Source organism: Hibiscus syriacus, unplaced genomic scaffold (assembly GCF_006381635.1).
Source record: "Hibiscus syriacus cultivar Baekdansim isolate YM2019G1 unplaced genomic scaffold, ASM638163v2 tig00112153_pilon, whole genome shotgun sequence".
Lineage (NCBI taxonomy): Eukaryota > Viridiplantae > Streptophyta > Magnoliopsida > Malvales > Malvaceae > Hibiscus > Hibiscus syriacus.
In genome coordinates this window covers 887,246-890,359 of record NW_024063262.1, presented here as the reverse complement: position 1 = coordinate 890,359, position 3,114 = coordinate 887,246, and the positions used below count along the sequence as shown (strand labels likewise).

Sequence of the window (3,114 nt, the reverse complement as noted above, 5' to 3'; positions counted from 1 at the left end):
GGTGTTTTGTTTGTCCTTCATTTTCTTCTCCACTATTTTTATAGCAAAAACAAATTCAAGAAATCGTTTTTGCATGGTTGAGTTAACAAGTAGTCATGCAAAAAAACCCTTGCAAAAGATCCTTCGATACTTGAGGTTTCATCTGAGATATGTATGGACACCCTAAACAAAGTTCAAAAACCTTTCCATAAATACACCAGCTTTCAAGCCAATTTCAAGCAAACAAAACTTATAAGGTTTCTCCTTACAACAATGAAAGGTGTTCATTTCCTTGTAGCATTTGTCCTGTTGGCTCTGGCTTTGGCATTCGTATCGGCTTCGGATCCCAGCCCTCTTCAAGATTTCTGTGTAGCAACTAACGATGACAATGGCATAGATGGTAGTATGTTGTTCAATTCAAACTGTTCTCATCGGAAATATGCTCATTTCGATACCATAAACATTGTTTTATTTTCTATAATTATGCAGTTTTCGTTAATGGTAAGTTCTGCAAGGACCCAAGCCTTGCAACCCCAGAGGATTTCTTCCTTTCACGGCTCAACAATCCGGGAGATACATTTAACCAAGTAGGATCAGTGGTCACACTAGCCAATGATGAAAAAATACCTGGGCTCAACACATTAGCCATATCTATTGCACGAATTGATTTTTCAGCTTTAGGTGGCCAACACCCTCCTCACATTCATCCTCGTGCCACGGAAATCCTGGTGGTTCTGGAAGGCACGCTTCGTGTTGGCTTTGTTACGTCGAGCCCTGATAATCGTCTCTTCACCAAAGAGTTGAACCCTGGAGATGTGTTTGTTTTCCCAGTTGGGTTGATTCATTTCCAGGAGAACATAGGGAGTGGTGGTGCTGTGGCGTTGGCTGCTTTCAATAGCCAAAACCCAGGGGATATTGCCATTTCGGATGCTGTGTTCGGCTCAGACCCTCCCATTGATCCTGAAGTTCTTGCCAAGGCCTTCCGGATGGATAAGAATGTTGTTCATCAAATGCAGTTAAGGAGCTGATTGTATGGTTAATGTTTCTCTTGTTGCTTTGAATTTAGTATTTTTATTGATATCGAAATTAGAGGTGACCAAAACTCTATTCGAAAAATTAGTTTGATTCAAAAGAAATTTGAATTTTAAAATATGACAACTTAACTCTAATTCCAAACTTTTATCTTAATTTAACTTGACTCTATTAAATACTCACTCTTAATTCTTACTTCATTTAAATATTTTTCTTTTTGCACATTAAATTTAATTTTACTAATAAAAGCTAAATTGGTAAAATATCAAAAGATTGAGAAACAATGCTTCAATGAAGCACGAACACAAAAAACAAAGCCTGTATTACACCCCCGAAACAAAGACAAACAACATACAAATAAAAGACTATAATCCTGCGATCATAATACCCTGACCTAAAAGAATGGAAATCGTCTGCCCCCACTCCCTGCCCCTTCCACTTTAACCCGCCATGTAATATTAATACTATCTACTTTAATATTTTTAATAGTTATGGCTATTTCTTACTATGTTCTTGTTGGCCAGAATTTAACTTTAATTTTTATGTTGAACTTTTTTACATAATTTATTTATTTATTTATTATTAGTAGGAACTTCTTTAAATTAAATTATATTTAATAATAATTAATTCTTGATTTTATTATTACAAAACATAATTATGTTATTAATTTATAGTTAGATAAAGATTTTAAGTTCAATAAAACATAAATACTATTTAAAATTATTTTTAATAAATCATAAACATATATCAATTTGATCTAAAATTATATGTGTATCCATCTTCAAATATCTTCCTTTAAATAAATAAAAATAAATTATGATTTTAAATTTAATCATTAAAAAAATATATAATTTTAACCATGATAGCTAATATTGTATTGGTATGAGCTCAATTAGTTTTAAATTAATATTAAGTAATTTAAAGTATAATTCGATCAAAATTTTAGTGTGTTTCAATTGTTTGATGTGTTTTGATTTATTTTAGTCAATATCATCGTGTATTTGTTCATAGTAACTTGTATCGATTAATATAAGATTTTAATATTTTTACGTAATTATATTCAAAAATAAAATATCATTATTTAAATAAGGTTTTTTTGAATTAATTCAAATATATATATGTTGTTTTTAAAAATAATAAATTTAAAATGGTAGATTAAAGTACATCAATATCGATCTGCATAAATACCATAGAAAAATTTGTTCATTGATGTAATATTGATAACATTAGTTTTAATCCTTTAAAATCATTTTTTATATTATTAAAATAATTTGATAAAAACAAATATAATAAAATAATTTATCTCCAAATTAAATAATTTTATTACGTTATTGAAATAGTTTTTATATTTATAATTATCTACATAAATATATAAATATATATATATATATATTTATAATTAAAAAATATTATTTGATATAATTTAATCTGATTTGATGTTCACTTATCAAATAAATAAATTATATAAGAAGAATTTCTAATATATATATATGAAACTAATAAATATTATAACTACGTGGCACTCTAAGATGAGCGGGGCATAGAGCGGGGAACGACAATTTCCATTCGACCTAAAACATCTCTAAAAACAAAATGTCAAAAACAAAACAATCCAAACTCTACCGCAAGCGAGCAATATCCCCCAACAGATTCAAACACTTTGAACTCTTATCCCATTCTACTCGGTCATCCATTGTTAATGTTTTAAATATTTAATATTTTAAGTTAATTCGATTAATTAGCCAATTTTAAATCAAATTAACCTAAATCAAAATTTGAAAAAAATTCATTAACTGTTAATCGATCGAACCTAAATCAATCGATGTTACCAATTTAATAGGTGTGATAAAACATGCACTAAAAATGATAACGCCGAAAATGTTAAACATTTACTTTGACCAAAAAGAGTTTAGAGACCTAAATAGAAAAAGATGTATAATTTAGACACTATTTTATAATTAAACATTTATTTTCCCTTTTCCACTTCTTCGATTTTTGAATTTGACATGGCATTCTCTCGTTTACTTGTCAGTTACAATCACCATCACATAATCAAATAAGATTAAAAAAATCAACGTATTCTTTTTCCATGGATTTTGATCT

The 3,114-nt window shown here is 28.7% G+C and overlaps 1 protein-coding gene across 1 annotated transcript; it reads left to right on the top strand.

The window, feature by feature from the left end:
* The first annotated feature begins 209 nt into the window (after nt 1-209).
* Nucleotides 210-1,007, top strand: LOC120175010 (germin-like protein subfamily 1 member 7). The gene is made up of 2 exons (XM_039181717.1): nt 210-382; nt 469-1,007. Exons 1-2 carry the CDS (start codon nt 253-255, stop codon nt 1,005-1,007), a joined length of 669 nt encoding a protein of 222 aa, XP_039037648.1. The 5' UTR covers nt 210-252.
* The last annotated feature ends 2,107 nt before the right edge of the window (nt 1,008-3,114 follow it).

Excerpts from the sequence above, each read along its gene's own strand:
- LOC120175010 (XM_039181717.1), top strand. The coding sequence starts at position 253 with ATGAAAGGTGTTCATTTCCTTGTAGCATTTGTCCTGTTGGCTCTGGCT. Across the intron at positions 383-468 it reads TGACAATGGCATAGATGGTA|TTTTCGTTAATGGTAAGTTC; the intron begins GTATGTTGTTCA and ends ATAATTATGCAG.